This window comes from Nyctibius grandis, chromosome 4, assembly GCF_013368605.1.
Source record: "Nyctibius grandis isolate bNycGra1 chromosome 4, bNycGra1.pri, whole genome shotgun sequence".
In the NCBI taxonomy this organism is placed as follows: domain Eukaryota; kingdom Metazoa; phylum Chordata; class Aves; order Nyctibiiformes; family Nyctibiidae; genus Nyctibius; species Nyctibius grandis.
In genome coordinates, this window is record NC_090661.1 from 2,889,048 (window position 1) to 2,909,023 (window position 19,976).

At 38.1% G+C, this 19,976-nt stretch overlaps 1 protein-coding gene across 2 annotated transcripts in view; it reads left to right on the plus strand.

Moving 5' to 3' along the window:
• Window positions 1-19,976, plus strand: part of SHANK2 (SH3 and multiple ankyrin repeat domains 2) — a 309,027-nt gene that overhangs the window by 253,605 nt on the left and 35,446 nt on the right. For both annotated transcript variants that reach the window (XM_068399004.1, XM_068399005.1), the window contains 3 exons: window positions 15,116-15,251; window positions 17,916-17,996; window positions 18,350-18,358. In XM_068399004.1, coding sequence (XP_068255105.1) covers window positions 15,116-15,251; window positions 17,916-17,996; window positions 18,350-18,358 — 226 coding nt within the window. The remainder of the gene's footprint in view (window positions 1-15,115; window positions 15,252-17,915; window positions 17,997-18,349; window positions 18,359-19,976) is intronic.

A 19,976-nucleotide genomic window follows, 5' to 3' on the forward strand; every position in this document is an offset into this window, starting at 1 on the left:
CTGGTCCTCACTGATGATGATGATTTAGAATTAAGCTTTGGCACATCAGGTGTTCACAGGAGTCATCCTAACACCTTGGGTAGCTGTATCTCCTTTGCAGGGGGATGCAGGTTGCCAAGTACTTCAGGAATTTGAGCTCCTAAGTCTCATTGAAGGCATCCATCTCACTTTCAAGAGGAGTGTACAAGTCACCTAGGCACAGCTTTTGACAATCATAATTTTGTGGAAAATACTGGCTCTTTCCACAGTGCCTTTAAGTTTTAAACTTTTGCATATAAACTTGGTTGACATTTAAATTCCATTCTGCAACACTTAGTTACAGCAATTTAATTTAAATAATAAGGAATTTGCATAATATTTGATGCTTAAATCCAAGCTTCTCTTCCTTACTTTTGGAAGCACCTTGCGTTTCTGCCCTTCAGTGTATGGCAGCATCATCCCTTTCTATTCTTCCTTTGGTGTACCTTCTAAGTTCCTTTTCTGATCTTTCCTTGCTTGCTTTAAACTTAATTCACATTCCAAAATATTTAACATAGAATTGAGCTTACTGGAGTTTTGCTCTCTGTCAGTGTTTTGGGTTTGAGGGTTTTTTTTAGTGTAATGCACAGAAAATAAAAGCAGCAGGATAACAAGAATGCAAAATTACTGTTGTTACGAATGAGGCTGCCGTTTTCTAATTGAAAAACCTGTTATGTTGTCTTCACTTGCGCTTCATTTGTCTCTCCTCAGTGTCTGTGTTCGGTTTTGTGGCATGTTTATTTCAATAATCTGCTTCTGATGAGTTGCTACGTTTTTATACGGTCGTGTAACTATTCAGTGTGTTCCTAAAATGTCAGCACATAACAGCACTGATTCATCCGATGCATCGCACAGCTGACTTCTGTTTGCGAAGCAGGCAGTTTTGTTGCTAACTTTAGGTGTTGAAAGAAAGAGGAGGGCAGGTTTGGCTTCCTTTTGGCCACCAGAAGGAAAGAAGCATTTCCAAAGAAGCGTTTCCAGCTTGTTTTGATATCGAATTTGACTGTGGAGCAAATGTTTCCAAAGGACAGGCTGCATCATCTTACTGCCGCTGCAGGCACCCACAGACTTGGAGCAATGCATAAGGCAAAACATTGTTCAACTGGTTTTGCCTTTTGCTTGCAAGGATATTGCCTCAGGACTGGGGTTCTGTGTAGGCTAGGTGGAGCCGCTTGAAAGGCCAGAAAATTTCCTCGTGCTCCGTGAGTCATCAGATCATACAAAAATAGATTTTTACTTCTATTTACAAATAAAATCAAACTTAATAAAATGTTTGCTGGTGATTCTTATTCACTATGACAAAATTCTTTGAGGAGTCTGCTGTTATACTTCTTATGATGCTTGTTCACTAACCAAAAGAAATCATTCCTTCTTAACAGAGAAGCTTTTTGCACTTACACTCTTGCTTGAGATGATAAAAAGTCGTTGTGTGTGGAGAGTAAGTGGATTAGCATATTGCTTCTTTGAAGTGGTAACAGAAAGACTCATGAATTAATGAAGTTGCTCTTATAAACAAGTTTGTTTTCTTTAGAGAGCTGCAAAAGTTCTCTTTTGTTGCTTTTGAGGCTTTGTTCAGTTGATGTTGTGTAACACTCATTGTGGGTAGTGTCTATTTTACATTACAATTACAGATATACATTCTGATATTCTTTTACAAAGTAGAACGAGTAGGATTTTTATTGTCCTTGTGGATGTGTCTGGTGAATTCTGACACTCCTCAGCAAAAGTAGATACTAGAGGATTGTCCATTATTGGTTTTTATAATGTGTTGTGCTTCCTAATCAAATCTGTTAGAGCTTTTCACCTCCATTGGCCGGGCCTTAGTGGCTGACGGTTCATTAGGTATGTTACGGTGGATTACTTATTTTCCCCTTTTCAAGGCTGTTGAACCGAAGCACAGGTTTACAGGTCACAGGGTGAGTCTCAGGCTGAGTTGGGATTGTAGTGCAATTCTGATGCAGTATTAAAGGAAGAATAACTTTGAAACAAAGTAATGGGATTCTAGCTAGTCTTCTTAAACAAAGAACCAAAATTATCAAGACTAGATTGAATATAAATAGTTGGGAAGCAGTTAGAACAAACTGTATCTGCCATGTAAGTAATACATTCTAAGCAAGCAAATTTTGGTAATCAAGTTTTACACCGCATGGTTAGAGTTCCAGGAGCTGTTAATCTGAGATGGAGGACCACCTCTTTCTGCAAACAAGCTGCTACAACTGGAGTGGACACTTCTTTTTGCCTTAGTAATTCCAATTCTTTGCTTATAGATAGTTTAAAATGTATGTGTAATTTAGTTTGGTTGGTTATTTTAAACTAAACATTTCCATGTTTGTAACTACGGTGTGCGATGACTGGATGATTGATAGCTCTTTTGGTTTTTATTTTCCATTTCGGAAGTCTTGCATAAACCACGCACATTCTTTTGGCAATTAATAGAAAACTGCAGTATGGTTAGTGCAATTAGTAATTTTCTAAATTAGGGTGGGACACTCTTAACATCACTGAATTCATGACTCAACTGACTGATGCTTATTTCTTACCTCTAAACTAATTCAGAAAACATTTTTTTATGTGAATTTGATTATTCTGTACGTGCTTAAGCATTTCTTAAGCCCAAACTTCAGTCTTCATTCACTCCTGTTCTCAGGCAGAGCTGTGGCAAAATGGTCTGCAGGCATAAACTGCTATCAGCTCTTCAGTCAGTAGTGCTATTGAAGTCAATGAGCTTAAAGTTAATCAAATCAGGACTTTGTGGAATCAAAGGATGCCTTTCTGGAGTACAGGTCACTGCCCAGCTCTACTGGGCAAACACCAGCCAAATGATCCAGTGATCTTAGAACAGCAAACGGTGCAAACCTTGGGCCTGCCCGCAGGCGTGATGGGCCTGGTGGGTGAGAAGTTAAAACACCTGGCCATACAGGTAGTAATGTATTAATAGGTATTAACACACAAACCCACATTCCTTCCCAACATTAATCACTGAAGACAGACATCAAGTAAAATGTGCTTTACAACAAGGCACAGTCTATGATGGGGTTGAAAAATCAAGCTGGAGCTGTTCCTGTTGAGGTTTCTGTTACTGGAAGCAGTCCTGTTTGTGCTCTGCCATAAAGACAGGGAGTGTGTTGCATCCCTGAATAAGGACTATTGGCTTACATTTGTTTTACCTATTTAAAGCTCTCTTACGTAGCTCTTATTTCCTTGCAGCACGTATCTCTGAAGAACACACTAATTGCCTACAAGTCTCGCTCTAAAGACACCAATGTTTTACTACATTTTCTTCTAGGTTTGTGTAGCAAATGCCAGCACGTACCTCCTAACCTATTCTGTGAGTTTTAACAACATGATAATTGGCCTCCAAAAAAACCTTATAAGTGATTCCAAGTTTAAGGCAGCATAGTTTAAACTAACATGACTTTAAGAATTATCTCTATATGCTGTGAGATTAAGCTTTCCTACATGAAGAGAAATACATGAGCACTATTTTTTTAATTGCTCCTAGTGCGAATGCATTTTCTGGAAAGTGACTATATGTGGCAGGAGGAAATATAGATTACCTGTTCTTGATGACAGCACACTCTGTCGATATATCTGCAATCTCTGTGAAGGTTTTAACTGAAAATCACTGAAACGTACAGAACTGGTCAGTTTATATTACATGTATAACGTTTAATTTTAAATTGTGTTGCCTGACTAATGTGTGCTTACCTAATGAAAGAGGATATTGGGCTGCATTATTAGTACTCATAAAGAGATCTATATTTTGATACATATTTTAGAATTCTCTGCCTAATGGCCTTTAATGTAGGTATGCACAGTTTTAAAAATAGAAGGGCTCAGCCTGCTATCTTCTGCCTATTGTAAATACTTATCAAGTGGTTCATTCAGAATTCAGATAAAGATCTATTGTCTTCTCAGTGCTTGCATAATACCACTGTACTCCTGATTTTAAAAGGATATATTTTTAGGGTTGAACATAGCCTCATGTTTTTATAAAGTGTTAAGTTGGGAATTGTTTAATAGAGGTCTGGAGCATTTAATCACTTCAAAGGTCAGATGAGTGCTGTTACCAGGGCATAACTGCGTGAGCACTTGTAGCAGAAGTGCTGGTCTCAGCTTCCCCTGCTCTTCATTCCTGTCCCCACGCACCCACTCAGCTGCACAGGTGAAGCTGCTTGTGAAGCTGCTCGGTGAGCTAGCTCCAGGAATAGGCCTGGCTTAGAAATGCCGTCTGTCCGAAATGGATCCTGTTCTTCATGCTGCCCTGCAAAGGGTTGTCCCAGAAGAGCTGGGGGGTGCAACAGGGCTATATGGTAGCACAGAACTGCTGAAAGGATGCTTGTCCACAGCTGGTCAACCAAACGGCCCACCGTTCCGCCCGCTGTGCTGCCCATCGCGGCCCCGGAGGTCAGATCACAATAATCATTTGTGAAACCATGCAGTGTTAACCATGCACTGAAATGATCCAGATTAAAATTATCCTCTTTTTTTTTTTGTTTTTAACCTGGAGTCACCTTATCAGAAGGGCCTCACAAAGCATGAGTGACTCTGCCGAGGGAGTGGCAAACCTGGTAGGGGGTGGGTGGTCAGCAGAACAGAGTAGAGGGATAAGAGTCTGTTAAACTTGCTTTTCCACTGCAGAACCACTGCTTGAATGTGCAGCTTGGGTTGCAATTATTTTCTTTACATGAAAAAAAACAGTTTGCTCAGAACAAACCCCAGCAGAGGTGGGTGACTATGGATGTCAGAGAAATGAGGTGAAAGCAGCTCCGCTTGCAATGGTTAAGCAGTTCTAGATTTTCATGCATGCTTTCATCTGTGAAGGACAGATATGCTAGAGATGTTTCATTAGTATATGGGTGACCTCTAGTTTGCTATTTTTGGTACCCTATTTTTGGTGCTGGCTGTGTATCATGATTTATAGGCTATAGCATCGGAGAACAAATTAAATGTGAGAGGCATGTTCATGAAATGAATGTTAAGGTAATCTCTGTTGCACTTCAAACTTCATTTTAATTTTACTGAGTTTTAAATTAGAACATATTTTTTTAAAGCATTGTAGTTTGGAAAAAAAAATCAGCTTATCTTCACAGGGTTTATTTTAAGGCAAAAAGAAGCCAACATATCAGAAAGTAGACCAACTATTGGGTACTGATGGAACTCAGATATACAGAATAAGTACATGCTGAAAAGATGAAAGGAGTAGCAAATAAATACAACGCCAACAAAACTAGGGCAAGGGGCGAGGTGAATATCAAATCCAGCCTCTGTGATTAAATTAGGCCACCCCCTCCTAAGGATCATTGTGAACCAGCCAGATGACATATTTGGCTCTTGCATGCTCCTGAGTTATCAGGACAGGGGAAGGGAAGAGGAGAAAGATTTGGTAGAGAAAGGAGATGAAATCTTAAGCTATGCTGACTCTCTTCCTAACTATGGACCAAACTGTGCCCGGACTCTGTGGCCCTCTAAAGCTTGTTCCCAGGTGCAAATCTCCTGTCTGATAACTGAAGTGTGCAGAAATTGAGAGCTGGTCGGAGACCTGCCCAGACAACTGCTGCACATCTTTTATTCATCTTTGACATTCCCAGACCATTAAATATTCAGTGAATATAAGTCACATTCTTTAAAGCAGGTTAAAATATCAAGTGTAGGTCACAAGCTCATACCACCTTATATCAATATATACCAGTTAGGTGTAACACTATTTTGAAGGTTCCTCAGAAATGCAAAGCTTTTCACCTGTGTGGATTAGAGAGCAAAACAGATGTGCACAATTCACTTGATTTTTTCCTAAGACAAGTTAGGACATGAAAAACTGCCAGCTCTTGCACCTGAAAGCCATTGGACAAATTCATCCTAAGTGTAATTTAATTGATTGCAGTACACTGCAGTTCAATCAACTGCAATAAAGTTAATTGAACCTCTCCTAAGAAATGTGGCTTAAACCAAATGATTCAAAATAGTAACAGGTACTGATTAATGGAGACAATTATTTTTAACAGGAATGGGTCCAAGTAATTGAGTGATGTTTAAATGTTCTGTATAAGATAGTCTCATGAGGACGGTAGTTACTTACTTTCAACAGCTTTCAGATTAGATATGAGTAAGCAAAATGCAAAATTTTAGATTAAAATGCTAGTTTAACATAGTTCCACCTTTTAAACCATGACATGGGTAAGAGACAAACAGCAACCTTCAACTCTCCTGCTTTTCTTACAGTGTATGCTCTCAACTTTGCCGTAAACATAACCATTGAGTTCTGTACAGAAACAATACTGTTGTTTGTGTTACTTGGCAATGTTTTTAATGGGGCAAAATCAGATGCTATTGAGGAACTATTTTGATATATTATTCCATTGCTTATTTTTTCTAGTAAGGCTGGATTATTATTGAACGCCATTAATTAAAGTAAGCTGGGGATAAGGGAAGTTCCATTAAAATACCCAGTTGTGTTTTCTTGTTATGCTATGTGTGCATATATATGTACGTGGTCAATGAGCAAAATTCACGACTTGACTCTTGTGTAAAATAGTCAGGGCTTTTGCAGTTTTTAACCAACGTTAGGATCAAATATTTTGTTGCTGAACTTAAAGTTCCAAACATTTTCCACTGGCCATGTGTAAGTCAGTCTCTCTGATACTCAAAAATGTCTATGCTCCAGGTCAACGACTACGAGGAAGGGGGTAGTGCAGGCATCCCACACTTGCATCTAGCAGGTTACTAGAAGAAAATGAGTTGTGCGTTTCTCTTGAGGGAGGTCGGACATTTGCATGGATGCAGTGTAAGTTAGGTGGAATACAGGTGAACATATGACCAACTTCATAAGCTAGTTTGACTGAAGTTAAGACACATTTAAAAAAAAAAAAGCTTTCTTTGACATGCTGGACAGCTGTTGTGCTCCATTTGGGTTTTAGACTCTTTGTCATAACAGATCATTAAAATGCGTGTTTAACTGAGACAGGACATTACTCCCACCTGACCTGTTAGTAGAATGCACGGAGAGTAGGGGCAAAAAAGCTATTTAGGCTATTGGCAGTTTGTTCCAGGAAAAAGGATTAGTATAAACTAGTCACACCTAGGATGGAAATTAGGAAAAAAGGTCCTTTTCAGATGTTCTGGGCCTAACAGGAATAAAAGGGACAAGAAATCTAAGAAGTTCGAAGATGGAGCTTGGCTAAATGTTAAGAAACAAATTATGTGATGCAGTTGCCATGACAACAAAGGAGTCTGGAATTTTTGATCTGAGGTGCCTCTTCATTCCAATGCTTCTATCAGAAATAGATGTTCCTAAGTGCAGCTAAAGATCTGCAGTAGTGGTGCTACTCAAGGAGATGCAGAGATGCAGGCTAAAGCCTTCCTCAACAGCATGGCTCAGCTATCTCTAGGCAGAGACCAGATTCATGCTGCAGTTCAGAAGACATCAGTTTTGCCACTGCTAAATCTATTGAAGGAAAAATCTGCCGCCTGGCTGAAGCAGCCCTGCAGATCCTAGGTTTCACCAGGGAGACTGCGCTTCAGCCTGTCCTACTAGCCTTGCTGGGAGCAAGCGCCAGGCAGTACACCTTTCCTTGCCGTGGGAGCTGCAAGAGGAAAGGCACAATATTCCCTTTATGCAAAGAGGAGGGAGTGTGGTGACAGGATGAAATCTAAAACCTCAAGACATAGTGTCTCCACTGGGTGTTTTCCTTTAGATATCTTATATCTTGTTTGTTTACCATAATATTTGAACTTATGCAAAGACTTTTGTACTGTGGCAAGGCTACTGATGATTTTGATACTTTTCCTGTAATTCATGAGTACCTTTTTTTCTGGAAGGCTGTAGGTACTTCCTTATGACACTTTTTCTTTTGAAGAAACCCGATAGAATCACAGAATTGTTGAGGTGGGAAGTCATCTCTGGAGATCACCTAATACAGTTCCCTGCTCACCGGCTTCATCTTCTTTACAGCCTCCCATGCCTTAAGGCCACCAATCCAGGCAAATCTATGAGAAAGTGGATTACTGTTAAAAGTTTACTAATGCAAGATTTCACCTGGAGTTCCCATGTGGTTGTATCCCTGGTTCTGTGAAGCTTTTTTTTAATAGTCACCAGAATGCATGAAGTCTCTGAAGCATCTTTTACACTAAATTAGATAAATGGGATATGATCAAATACTAATAACAATCAGATATGTTTGTGTTGGAGATCAGAATGTAAACTACCTTCCTATTTGTATCAGGTATTTACAGGAATTTTCCAGAGACTATTCAAGGCCTGTTTCAGGACCTGTTCAAATAAATTAATAGTTGAGACAGTGGTCTGAAGCCATTTGCTTTTGTCTGTTTAAGCTTCTATGGTATGATGTGAATAATTGGGTTAACAGATACAAATTCATAAATTAATTTCCACTATGGGACTCATTTATATATTATATTATTACTTTCTATTTTAACCTAAGACACAGATTAAACTCGTGTGCCAGCTTTTTGAGACAAGGAATCTTGAAATTTTCTACGGTTAAATGCATTTTATAAGTACATAAAATACCATATAAATCCAAAACGTTTTGGATTTGGAGCTTTTTGACCTGCCTCCTCATTTGGATCTCCAAACTCTATCAACAAATGTGTTCATTCAGTCCTTTTGTGTAATACTCAGGGAAAAGTATGTTGCCAACAGAATTTGTTAAAATTTGCTTTGCAGAGAAACCTTTCTAGGTGGACTATCTACCTTCATGCTGTTCATGTGCCTGTTGATGATGCTGGATTACAATCCCGACACCAGAAGGCAAGCACTGGTAAAAGCATGCAGCATTTAGAATGAATTTAGGGGTTTTAACATCATAATAGGATTTTTGACACTAAATATACTTGTAGAGTGCAAATTTTGGACATGGTCTAAGTTTGTGCTAAATACTGCTTCAGCCCATCGCAAAGAGTTTAAGGCCAGCACAACCATAGACACCACGACCAATTGCTGGTCTTCAGCGAGGAGGAGAGTCTTGAAGCTGACCCCTGGATTAGTGCTGCAGATATAATGAGCGCACAAATATTTTCCCAAAGATTGGCTAGGTCACTGTGTCTTTCTTCGTCTCACATTTTAGTCTACAGAATAGAATACCTCACAGATGGGAAATTCATACTGGTTTGTGACATGCGTAGACAGTGTTATGTGCACAATTGTGGAGTTACTTGGAATGCAAAAGTATAATTTGAGCCTACAAATTTACTTGTGTGGTATTTATTTTGCTGGTACAAATTGTAATAGGGTTAGCGTGTGTTAAGTATTTACAAGAAATGGTGGATTTTTAAAAAGCATGTAGACAGGGGTTTGTAAGCGTGTGTAACAGGTTTGGCTTTTTGTTGTTTTCACAAGCAGTTCAATGGACAGGAAGAGCTGAGAAGCTTCTGTTGACAGAACGTGTGTTCACAACTGCAAGGTGAATTTATTCACCATTGCACCAACGCAGTGCTCATTCTGAGCAGAATGATTTGAGTTTTGTCTACTTAATTACTGTTGAAAATTATTGACTACATTTTCCACTGAGAGAATGTTTAGGTAATGGAAAGATTAGGATGACGCATTGAAGAAATTAAGATTTTTTTTTATTAATAGAACAAACTCCGCAAAGGTCTCTTTCTCTGGTAGTGTTTTTTCTTTTGCACCTTCCTACGGGAAGGCTGCTCTGGTGAATATGTTCCAGATCATGCATCTGCTATCCTACAATGTGCAGATTATTTTATTTTACTTTATTTTATTTTATTTTACATTTTATTTTTCAACCCATTGCATAGTTACACATTTCAGAAAAAAATACTTTTATGCAGCCTGTCCCAATATCCATAAAATCTACCCCAGTGTCTCTAGGACACTCATTAATGTACTCTTTTCCAAGAAATCCACATATTTAAATAGAAGCATTTGTTCTTTCCTGTCCTAAATCTGCCCATGTAAGTAAACTAAATGCATGTATTTACACAGTGAAGAGTCTGTTTGCAATCAAATATTGCCTGGTGGTGGGGTGTAGCAAAAGAATGGAGACCCACCCAACTGTAGCTTCTGTGGGGAATAAGTACTATAAAGTATAATACACTCTCATTTTCTTTAAGGTATGGAAGTACATGTTTATTTGGGGGGTGGTGGGGTAAGTTTAATATTCAGGAAACAAACTTCAAGGTAATTCTATCTCTAACCTTGCTTCTAAGGTAAACACCAGCTGCCCTGTAGGCAGTATAATGTTCATTTAGTGGTGTGTGAATGTAATTATACATGAAACAACCAATTTACAATTTTCTATACCGCTCAGCATCATCTGTGTGGCTACACTGACTTGCATCTTGCTGTAGTCCTCTCTCTTACTGCCTCATATTTAAGCTCTTTGCTGCCTTTGAGATTACCTGAAATGTCTTTGTAAAAATAGACCAGGAGGGAAGATACGTGTTTCTCCTTTTTGCTCTTAGCAATCATCTCACATTAAATACTGCTTCTGCCTTCCTCCTTTGCTCCTGGCTTCATGCCTTCTGTTATGGTACCCTTTCCAGCTAGAGTATATCTCTTGAAATCACCCGTCAGATGACTTTACTGCCTTCCATTCATATGCACTGTAAACCAATTTCTACCGTATCCTATCCTTTTCTAAACTCCTTCCATTCCATAAGCTGTTGTCGTTCTCAGTCCTGTGCACTTGTCTCTGATGTTACCAGGGTTATAAGGTTGCCTGAGCAGGAGCAGCTTTTTCTTTGTAAAGCTCAAGAGAAATTTATTGATGTCACGGGTGTTCATATATCATCTTTTTGTACGGCGGGCTCTTTCATGTAGGGAATATTTCACACAGAAAAAAAATTGATTACCTGATTGATATTTTGCTCTTGGAGACCACATCGTTATTTATTCTTGAATAAAGTTTCATTATTTTTATTGGGTTTTGTGGGGTTTAGATGTTGCTATGTATAAATGCTTAGTAAGATAAAGTCAGAGTGGTGGACCTGGATGTTAAAGATAGTGAGATTTATGACTGTTAGTTGTCTTTGTTACTGGTTTACTCCATATTTTTGAATCATCTTTTGAGAGAATGGCCATGTTGGAGAGAGAATTCTTCATCGCTGGTATTCAAAGCTCATTGTGTAAGAGAAACGTCATTGTTGATCACAGTCTCTGGTTTGGAGTTTTAAGCAGGTGTGAGTCCCAGCTGTGAAGCACATTGAATGTAAGCTCCAAAGGGCTTTCAGTTTTCCAAGAGGGTGTTGGAGGGAGCAGCAATGTGTCTGCTGTGGTCACAGTGGTGGGGGGTGGAGAGGACACAGAGCACACTGCTTTTTGTCTTGGAGAACTGAATGTTTCATGCTTGAGTATATTGCATTGCTGTAGGAAGCCGTGAAATGACAACTCTGTGAACAACTGATTCCACGAGCTAGGAGAAAGAAATGAAACCTCTTAACTGTGCGGAGGCTATGGCAGGTATTGTTTACTGCCATGTATGAATATTTAGTGTCTTAAATGTATCCAGAAGTGCCTGGATTAATCAGCTGCGTGTACCTCCAATTGTAGCTGCAAACTGGTCCATCCATATCTCCTCTAAATCCTGACCAACGCAGGAGCGTTGCTTTGCCTGCATTTCTTCTCTATTAGCTACCTTTAGCTCTAAGCTAACTAGCAATGGTGCAGTCGCTGGGGTCGAAGGCTGGGTAGCACGTCTCTCACCTGCTGGCCTTGACTCTGTTCAGTGTCATTTGATCCTTTTCACGAGCGGTTCACACAGGGTTATGTTACACGAGGTACATGACAAACGGTGGTATAAGCCATGTGGCTGATAATCCTTCAAGACATCGAAATACAATGCATTACATGCTACTAGCAAATTATTTTATCTGAAAAAATTGTCTAGTATGAATTTTTCTGATTTCTATCTCCAGCTTGCTCTTAAGTCATGATTTTCCTGTCTTGTAACTTCATACTGCTCTAAAAAAACTTATGTACGTTGATTATACAAGGTGGAAAAAGCACTGAGACATATAGTTGAAAAATCTAGATATTCACAAAAGTGTTCTTCCTTTTAAACACTTCAAGAATGTTTCATACACACCCAAAACGTAAGTTCAGCTTAAGATAGCTCAGGCTTCCAGTTTAGGCTATTTTTTAAAGACATTGGGTCTATGACATTGTCTTATTTTGTGAATTGTTTCGCAAATTCTCTCAAAGTGCTCAAAGTCACTTCCATCCCACTGCCCAGTTTTAACCAAATGATAATAAAGTAGGAATTTCAAGAATATAAAGTTCTGAGGCTTTTCCTGAGGGTCGGGAATGGCTAGAGGAGAGTTGTTGTAATTTTTGGCTGTCCCAAGTAACAGTTTTCCTTGCTTTTGGCTTGTTGGATGACCAGTTGCCATTGATGTAGCAGGGAAGCAGCCACAGCACGTATCTGTTTCTGTAATCTGTTTTCACCTGTTTATGAAGGACATGGGAAAGAAAGTCCTGTGCAGAAAAGTTTTTGGGAAGAGTTAAAGGAAAAACAAAGAACTTAAGGTTTTGCAGTGAAAGATCACAGAAAATATGCTGAAAGATTGGGTTGAAGAAGAGAGAGGACACAAATTTGTGCCTGCAAACCAGCTCGACTAGTTTGACCATTTATAGAACATCCTTCTAAACACTTTGCCACTAAAGGCAAAAAGATTTGTTTAATGTTCCAAAGAATGGGATCACATTTAATACCAAGTACACATGCAGTTATTAAATGAATTGGCACCGGTGAAATAAATATCTGTCTTACTGATTATAAAAAAAACAGAGAATCTGTCGCTGAAATCCTGGTTCCTTATAAGCTATTGACAATTATGATGTTATTGCTTTGTAATCACGCTACAGTTCTACCCACTGAGGTGCTAAAGATAGTGAAGATGAGGTCCTGCTCTGCTGATTTCATGATTCTTTTGTTATCAAGTATTTCTGTAAACTCTTTGAGTTAAATAATCTTCAGGTCTCCTATCAATATTTTTATTTTGGCAATATAAATCCTTTTGGTACCAGCTTTTGTAACTGTGCCTTTTAAACAAAGCTGCTATAAACAGTCATTTAAAGGTTCTGTTTCTGAGACAGCTTTAAAAAATGTGTCGTATATATTTGCTCTTGCTCTAAATGTTAAATATCATTGCACGCAGTGATGTGAACAGATGGTATGCTGCATAAGCTGTTTATCATTTTACACATTTATCACTTTACACTAGTGAAGTGTACATGTGTTTGATTAATATTAACTTTTGATTTATTTGGAGGTCTCTATTTTTTGACAGCATTAGGAGATATATTCTAATCCATACTGGCTTCCAACCTTAAAATTTAATTCCAGTAAAGATGGAGTAGATGAATTCTGTAGTTCTTAATTGCGTGAACTTCTTTGCTGTGGAAAATAATTACCTGGTTAAGGTTTTAATACTGGAAGGAATTTCAAAGTAAATGGGTAACTCTGCTAAAATGTTTTAGATTACATTTAGATGCCATTGGTCCAGTTAAATAAATACCATCTCTTGAAATTAAATACCAGGTGCTAAAAAGGTGTGAAATAAAACAAAACAGCAACAGTCCTACCCAAATCGATATTCTTTTATACCCTCCACCTACAGAATGAGAGAACTTCATATTTGCCTGCTCAACAGGTCTGGATGTTCAGCATGTGTTACACCTACATCACTGAATATGAAACTAAAATAGCATCTCAAAAAGCATCTCAGCCTTATAGACATAACACACGGACCATACTTTGAGACTTCTGATTGCAGCATTGTATTAAAAATACGTTTGCCAAGATGTTATTCCATCATAATGCATTTTGTCTCAGCTAAAGCCTGAAAAAAGGCAAGATTTTTCGTTGATACCATGGATGGAAAAATGATTTCAAGCTGGAGTGGATCTGGTTGTGCTTGTTGTTCTGCTAAATGGCAATAATATTTAATGAGAGATTGTGCTCTAAACTGTAAATTCTTTAGAGTGTGAGATGCCCAGCCTGTCAGAATAAATAGAGGAGGCTAAAAACACTTACTTTGGAAATGACTGTTCATTTTGGAAGGCACTGAGTGATCTCAGTGAAATATAACTGAGTCAGTTGGATTTTGGATAGAGATCAAATTCTCAGCACGTATTCTGGCAGCAACTCTTCTTCACTGATTCCATTCCTCAGTATCTTTTATGTTCAAATAGCACATGCAGCACTTCAGTCTTATATGCTGCTATCATGCAGATTTCAGATAACTTTCAGTGACTTCTTATAGATTGAATTAATAAATAAATAAATAAATTTTATCCATGCTTATTTACAGGTTTTATGCCTATGCTTTCTTCTATGTCTATTAATTAATGTTATGGAAAGACATATACAGCAAAAATGATGATGTAGCACTAGGAACTACCCAGAGAGTATGCATTTTAAAGCTTAATGTTGCAGTGCAGTTTAATTGGCATGACCATAATAGCTGGCCAGGGTTTCCTATAGTTAACTCCTCTTTTTTCCATGAAGACTCTTTTGGACTGCTATGGCCCTGTTGCCTTTGCATCCAGGACATCAGATCAGATGCTGGGAAACGAGGAGAGTGCATATAATAAAAAAATGTTTCTTGAACATGAGAATTTACTTCAGGAGTGAAAATCTGTTCCTGGGTGATCTGAAAAGAAAAGCTTCTTCATATCATCATATCTCATTGGTTATGTTAGAGAGCATAAAATGCATATAGACGTTTGTGAATAATGCAGTCATGAAAAATTACCATCATTTAAGAAATTATTTTTAGTGTATGAAATGCAGAGTTGAAGCACACTAATTGTTGGAAATAAAATACATTAAGGAAAAGATTTGGTTGAACTAGCTTTTTTTTTTTAAACTGGTAATTATAAGGAAATTAGTTGTGTATTTCATTAAGAGCTAGCTTTGTTTTCCTGTTATCATGTCAGCTATATGCTGTTTCTTAAATATGTATTTTTATTAAAAGACAGTAATTCTGTCCTTAATTCTTTCTTTGAAAGACAGAAATTCTGCATCTTCCTGTTCTTTCCACCTTCTGTTTTTAAAACTGAAATAGAAGAAGTTTTCTGCATTTTGATCTAAAAGACTATTTTCTTTCTTTGCAGGTTAATAATGAGAATGTAGTGAAAGTTGGCCACAGGCAGGTGGTGAATATGATTCGACAAGGGGGCAACCACCTAGTTCTTAAGGTTGTCACAGTAACCAGGAATCTTGATCCCGATGACACAGCTAGAAAGAAAGGTACATTTTTCTCTTTTCCTAATGGAGTCCTTTTGGTCTTGCTCCACAGAAAGTAGAGTGTGGATGTGAAATTACTGTTTCAGAAGTTCTGATTTATAGATTTCACTTTTAAAATTTGAAATACCCTTCTCTTATTTAATTTAGAGTAATTTAATTGTGTTGATTTATACATTAATATGTGACAAAAAGGGTACTGTTCTCTTGTCATGCTTCCCATGAAATTTCATCTTTATGGATCTTTATACTTTTATATGTTTGAAGATCTTGTAGTAAAACTTCTTGCAGCAGTGAGAGAGAAAAAGCACAAAGAACAGATTATGTTTTATTAATTAATTCCAAATGTACTTCAGGTGAGTTAGTTTGATTCCTCCTGAAATCGTTAAGAACTTTGCAAACCAGGTATTTTATAAAGGACCTCTGTAAGAATAAGAAACGTAAGCAATATGTTTAGACTGAAGTTCTGTTGGAAAAAAAAGTACATTTTAATGGCTAAATTCCTCTAGATGAATTCAAAGTGTAGAGATGTTGTTCCAGCCAGGGAAAATCCCTCCCTCTCCCATAAGCAGAAAACATGCACAGCTGCTTTTTCTGCCAGTTGGCTGCTAGCAAGAAAGCAGCTGCTCCAAGAGAGGTTAGTATAGCATCAGGTGCCACAAAGATGTTGGGAAAGAGTTGTCTGGGTACAAACAGGAAAATGTTTTTTTTCCAGTTTAAAAGCCTGGGGTGTGTGGAGGGGTTATATTAACTTTAATGGAGATTATGGGTTATATCATAACCCATATCATAAGATTGGGCTACTCCCTTAAAAATTTCAATGTGTTTCCCACCCACTTACCCAAAAAAACCCACCAAAAAAAAAAAAAAAAGATGGAAAAAAAATGGATTTTGCACTATTTCCTTCACCTTAGATACCCCTGAGTTTGCTCAGCTAAAAGCTTCTCTGGGAAGTCATTAGGCCCTCAAAATTACCATTAAGCAGAAAAGATTGCTGCTGCTAACTAGTGTTCAATACAGCAACATCACATTTTTGAAAATTCCTGTTCCTCCCACCAGTTTCTTGAATTGTCACTCACAGCCGCCCGGCTCTTCGACACAAGAGCGGGCTGGAAGCTGGCACCTGAGGGCCCCCTCTTTGTCCAGGAGGAAAACTTTCTGTCTACACTGGGAGTGTTCCTGACATCTACTGCTTTTTCAAAAAAAAAGATAAAGCACCTTGGGGGGAGAAAAAGGCTGTATTAAAGTAAATGATGTCCAAACATGATACTGCATTATGTTTAGCTTGATAGAATTACTATTCACACATTTTAAACGAACCTTTCACCTCGGTCTTTTGGGATGTGTCATATTGGCCTTAAATAGAAGTGCTGTTGTATACAACCCAAAGGGAAGTTACTTCTATAAAAACAAACCCAGTTCTTTGTCATCTTCCCAGAGCCTTCTATTATTATCGTGTCGTTTGCCAAAAACATTAACTTTTTCATCTTGTCCCTTTTTGGTGCAAGTTGGTAGCCTTTCTTGTCACCTGGCAGTTGCCGTTGTACCTTAGGAACTGTGTGGGAGGGTTTTCTTGCCGTCAGTGTCCTTTGTGGTGAGGCCAACGTCAGATATGTTGCCTCATTTACCAGTCCAGTGGTTTGTGTGGTTCGCCTCACAGATTTGTTGTCACTTCTCTTGTTGGGCAAGGGCAGGCCTCTGACTGAAGTAACACATGCAGTACTTACACAGCCTCATACCTGGCACTGAACCTGAGCTATCCTTTTGCTTTCTTGTGACGCGCTGTCATTCAAGCCTCTGTAAGAAGATGAAGCTTAGCAGGGAAAGGATGACGCTGACATAGTGGATATAGGTGATACGGGAAGAACATCGTCTGCTTCCTTCCTCCATCACTCTTTCTTGCCCTCAAACTGCCTTGCCACCTTTTCTCAAAGTGGTGTAGGCTGATGTATAGTGTTGACCAAAACACTTAAGGATCCTTAATTTTTCCTGGTGTCCCAGAGCCATTTCTGTTTAGTGAAAATCTCCAACTTTCCTGCCAACGTTGGCATAATCTTTTCTGATGTTACGCTCCTTCCTGACCACCAGAAACATTGGTTATCAGGATACTAAAACACCCGCTGGATTTTAGTTTCTGTGCTAGATGATTGCCTTGATATTTTCAGATCTTATTTATTCTGAGGGTCACCTGTTTTCCCTGGACTCACTGTAACTATTAAGATAAATTTGAATGTTCTTTCTTGTATTTCTCAGATTGAACAGTTTCTTCAAAGATGAAATTAATCTGGCAGAGATTGGCTGGTCTCCAGGAGATTTTTAGCTATGTACATTTCTTAGAAAGAAGGGCACAACTGCTGTGAGGCACTTTCTCTAGAAAGGCTCTTTTTCTACTGAAAAACGGGAGTGCACAATTATTTAGCTTTACATGTTTCTGTGTATCCTCTTACATAAAAGCTTGCTGATGGGTCAAACAACCTACGCTAAAAGTAGGAACAGGATAGAAATTCAGTACATGAAAAGCATCTCAGGGTTTTTTCCTCTGCATGTATGTGTTATTACCTTGTTTAATGTAGCGTATTCTTTTAAATAAATATGAAATTGTGTATGTGAATATAGTGTTTTGGAGATGTGTATTTACTTACACTGTATATCCTTCTGTTTAATGCAAAGCCCCACCACCTCCTAAGCGAGCTCCAACTACTGCACTGACCTTGCGCTCTAAGTCAATGACCTCAGAGCTTGAAGAGCTTGGTAAGAAAGTGTTTTTTGACAAGCATGCTGGCATAATAGAAATGTAAAAAAAAATATATATATATGTTAAATTGACTAAAAGGAACTGCACTGTGTACAGTACATAGAACAGAAAAGGTTTTAAGAATGCTGCATCTTTGGATAGTTCAAATATGCATGATTTGCATGAATAATTTTTGTTTAAACTTGTGCCTTTACTGCTACGCAAGAGAATGTTGATACATTTTATGCATCATCAAAGTTTGGCACACCTACTAAAAAGTAATGCCGTATCATATTCTGTTAGCTTTGCTTTCTAAATTTTCAGTTCATCTAATATTGTTTTATTTTAAATTTCTGTGGCCTCTCATTAGTGGATAAAGGTAAGCTGCCAGAAGCTGTTGTTAAAAAGCTGACAGTGTTAAAGCAGCTTCAACTTCAACTTGTTTTCATTAGACTCTGATCTGAAAAAGTGCATATTATGATATCACTTTGACTTCTGTGCATGTTATAAACTTAATTCTTCTCACTATTGGTAATAAAAAAGTATTGAGCATTCAGTCTTTTATTTGCTAATATTAAGAAATGTGATTGTAGATTCCTTTGCTTGATCATCCACATTCTAGATATGTATAATTCTTTGGGAATTTTGGTTTATTTTCTAGAAGTGAGGAAGGTAATAGTTCTTTTCTTCCTGGTTTTAATCTGTTAGGTCATTAAACAGTAGAATTTCTGCAGCTAGACTAATAATATGTTATGGATGGACCACATATGCAAAGAGAAAAGCCCAGTGCATATTTATAGATGGCTATTACACTGGAACAGTGTGTTTAGCAAGTGATAATTGGGTATAAAAGCAAACCACATCCCTCATTGCAGACTAGTAGAGTCTATCATATAATAAAACCATTTTCCATGTAATCCTACATTGATTTAAATACTTACATTTTATAATTTTTTTTTTTTCCTGGCATGGACTCATACGAAGGCCAGCTGGAAGGAATCAAAGCCTTGTGGCCACTTTTTTTCCCCTGGAAGTCAATGTTTTCTGGGGCAGATGGACCCCATCCATCCTTTAGTGAGTCAGCTCACGTAGCTTCAGTGGGAGTTCTTACCAACAAAGGAGTACTGAAGTGGTTACTGTCTTCTGTATGGTATAACAACCAAATGAAGACCAAAATGAAACAGTCTGATGATTTAGCTCTAACAGATCTCAGAAATTTTTATTTTTCTGTGCCAGGAAGTTTAGGAGCCTGAGTAAAGCTTTCAACGGTTTGTGAATGCTCCATAATTTTTCTTCCAGGATTAAAATGTAAAATGTTGTTTCTGGAGCCACTTTTTGGGTTTGGGTGTTTTGATTTGTTTTCCTTTCATGGAGTGCTGAGAGGCTGTAAGACTTCACTGGCTTATGAACAAACTTCCCAAGGGGACAGTAATACATAGGCACCATTTTCCCCCTTCATTATCCCCTTCTGCAAATCACTCAAACTGAGCGTATTCTTCTATTTCTCTTACTTTTCAATCTTACATAGTAGATACTGTTCTCAAAGCAGAAAGAAGCAGCACTCTTTTCTAGAGGAATATAGCTTATTATTAGTAAAGTCACCTCTGCAATGAAGACCATCATATTTTAGCTTTCTCGCCCCTCTGTTCAGGTTATAGTACTTGATCTATTTGTTCTCATCAGCTGGCAGAAAACACTGCAACTCCTGTGACTAACAGCCGTGGGACATACTTGAATCTTTAAGCACATTTCCCACCTGTATCTTTATCCAGATGGGGCAAATATTACAGTGGCAAGACTTTACTATTCTGAAGAGTAGTCCTGAAGCATGTTCCAGAAGTGTACGTCCCCTAATACCTAATAGTAGAGCATGGCAGAAATTTGTTTTCTTCCTAAACAAGACTGTAAATACCAGTTCCATAATACTTTGAACATTTGCCACCCTAGCAAGCAATATGACTGCTCTTATAAATAACATCTGTGGTCTACCTGTTGTA